This window comes from Penaeus chinensis, chromosome 16 (genome assembly GCF_019202785.1).
Source record: "Penaeus chinensis breed Huanghai No. 1 chromosome 16, ASM1920278v2, whole genome shotgun sequence".
Taxonomy (NCBI): domain Eukaryota; kingdom Metazoa; phylum Arthropoda; class Malacostraca; order Decapoda; family Penaeidae; genus Penaeus; species Penaeus chinensis.
Window position 1 is genome coordinate 24676038 of NC_061834.1, and position 2500 is coordinate 24678537.

At 32.5% G+C, this 2500-nt stretch overlaps 1 protein-coding gene across 7 annotated transcripts in view; it reads left to right on the top strand.

The window, feature by feature from the left end:
- Positions 1-2500, top strand: part of LOC125033562 (potassium channel subfamily K member 1-like) — a 152855-nt gene that overhangs the window by 149839 nt on the left and 516 nt on the right. For all 7 annotated transcript variants that reach the window (XM_047625177.1, XM_047625175.1, XM_047625174.1 and 4 more), the window contains one exon: positions 1696-2500. This exon is cut by the window's right edge and continues 516 nt beyond it. In XM_047625177.1, the coding sequence (XP_047481133.1) occupies positions 1696-1821 (126 nt within the window). In that variant the 3' untranslated portion in view covers positions 1822-2500. The remainder of the gene's footprint in view (positions 1-1695) is intronic.

Below are 2500 nucleotides of genomic sequence, written 5' to 3' on the forward strand. Positions count from 1 at the left end.
AGAGAGAGAGAGAGAGAGAGAGAGAGAGAGAGAGAGAGAGAGAGAGAGAGAGAGAGAGAGAGAGAGAGTAGAATAGTGTTAGCAAAATTAATAAGATATATGGTCTCTAACTTACTGATCTTGTGATTTTATAGATGCAGGCTAGAGAAGCAGTGTTCGAATCGGCAATGCTATATAGGAGATCAGGCTAGTGAAAGGTATTTCATTATAAAAAGACGAAGCATCAGAACAAGCTTCTTGTCAACTGAGGTGAAAGCAGCATGATTTTTTTAGTCAGTTATAGTTTATACTTCACAAGATATATCGAAAAACCCTTTGTACTATGGTTTCATTTAGAGTTCTTGCTTTTGCCATACAGAATACTGTGACTGTTTAAGGCCCCATGCTTTTTCCTTTGCAGTCTTTTGTTGTTATATACTCAGACAGTATAGTTTCCTTTTTACAATTCCGTGGTGGTTTTCCTGTAGGGGATTTCATTTAACAGATTAATTGTAGTTTCCTTGATTTTATGATTGCAGTTCTGTAAAATATAGTAATGACTTATTATTATATCATGTAAAATACTGAATCTTGCATTGTATAAAACAGTCAAACTTTGCAGTCTTCATCACTGTCATTTTACATGTGTAATGTGAGTCTGGCTAAGACATTTTTAACTTTCTTCTACAGCTTAACAATAGAAGTTAAAATTGCCTGTTACTATAATTAGATCACACAAATATAACATATCATATAGGAGAGTAGTAAAGGACATTGGGACCATCCATTATAAACTACTGTATGCCATATCAAGAAAAGACTTCTAATAGACAGGAAATAAGGTCTCTTAGCATGAGGACAGTACTGTACCATTTATAGCATATGGAAAGTAGAATACACATTGACCCAGGAATACAAAGAATCAAAGCAAAGGACTTAAGCAATAATTTTCTTTGTGTAAAGCTATAGTTTACTTTATTGAAATTATGTAAAGAAGAGGTCTGTTGATGAAAATAAAAGGCAATAGGCTGAGTTACCAAGGAGTCAATTACTAGGCCTACCTGATGTTATTTTTATTTTTATTTACTTTTTTTTTTTAATATCCAAACTTATGATTTATGTAATTAACATTGTTATTACTAGTAATTATCATAATATTATTAATAATGCTAATGTTATTAAAAATAAAAACTTTAAGAAAAGTCAAGAAATACAGTAAACAGTCGAGATTAGGGTCGGACTCATTAGCAGCAAAGCACTGGTGGAATCGTCTGTATAAACAAAATCAATAAACTGAAATATACGTACCCTCTGGGTGTCATTTTGTTGAAAATGAATAAACTAGCCAACCCTCTTTAGTACCAAAGTAGATATGGAAGAAGTTTACAATAGCATAATTATTCAAAGTACCAATATGTTGGGAACTTTTAAATGGGAATATTTGACTTGAAATAGCAAGTTTTGCAGTTGTGACCTTCAAAGGCAATATTCTCAGAAATTGAGAAAACTGCTTTAGAAAGTGAAGCAGTAAGTTGCAGCTTGAAGAAGAGTACCTTTCCTTTTGTGTGCAAAGGTTTGTGATTTAATATTTATTAAGGAGAACACAGAGGAATAAGAGAGAGAATTATTTCTTTACTCTTACTGCCATTTTTATAATTTTTGTTCATATTAGAGAACCTTTCTGCAACTTCTAACCTTTCCCATGTTTCCCCCCAGCACAACGACCAACCAGTCCGGCAGAGTGTTAAGGTGGTGTCCAGGCCTGTTGATTCACCAAGCCCAGAAGAGGACACTACTCCCGTCCATGCACAGATGCCTCCTATCATACCAGGAAATCAGTGAAATTTATGCCTCTCCTGTTATCTTTGGGCTTAAATAATCTGGTTCTCATTTGTCTAGCGTCGTTACAGTGTAGTCATTTGAAAGTTAAACTGAATTTTCTGAGAAAATTAATATTTGCTTTGAGGGTCACCAAACTGTTTTGTGCGGATAATGAAAGCTTTGTAATTTGGTGTAATGCATAATTTGTGTAAGTTTGATGACCGAACTTACCAGTTATTTTTGTTACTTTGTGTTGTTATGCTCAGTCCTTCCCATGATTGTTAAACTTCTTTTTAAAGAAGAAGAAAGAAAAGAGGAAGACATCTGTAACTGGTGTTGTTATTTGAATAGAAAATGTTTTTTTATAAATCTGAAATTAGGTAATTACTAATTATTCTCTTTGAAACTTCATGTTTTTACTGAACCAGATATGTGAAGTATTTTTTGTAAATATATTTAAAATATTATATATATTATCACATTTCCTCACCTTCTGGAAGTATAAATGAGAAAGACAGACTGACCAATGAGGAAAATGTAAAGATTTTTCTTTATACATAAATTATATAATTTCTTTTCTTTTTGAAATAGAAAAGGATCATGTGTAATTTACACACTGTTGGAATATTATTTACTATAAAATTTTGCATTAATAGTTACTGCTGTTTCTAGAAATGATTGCTGAGAGGTGGCACTGCTA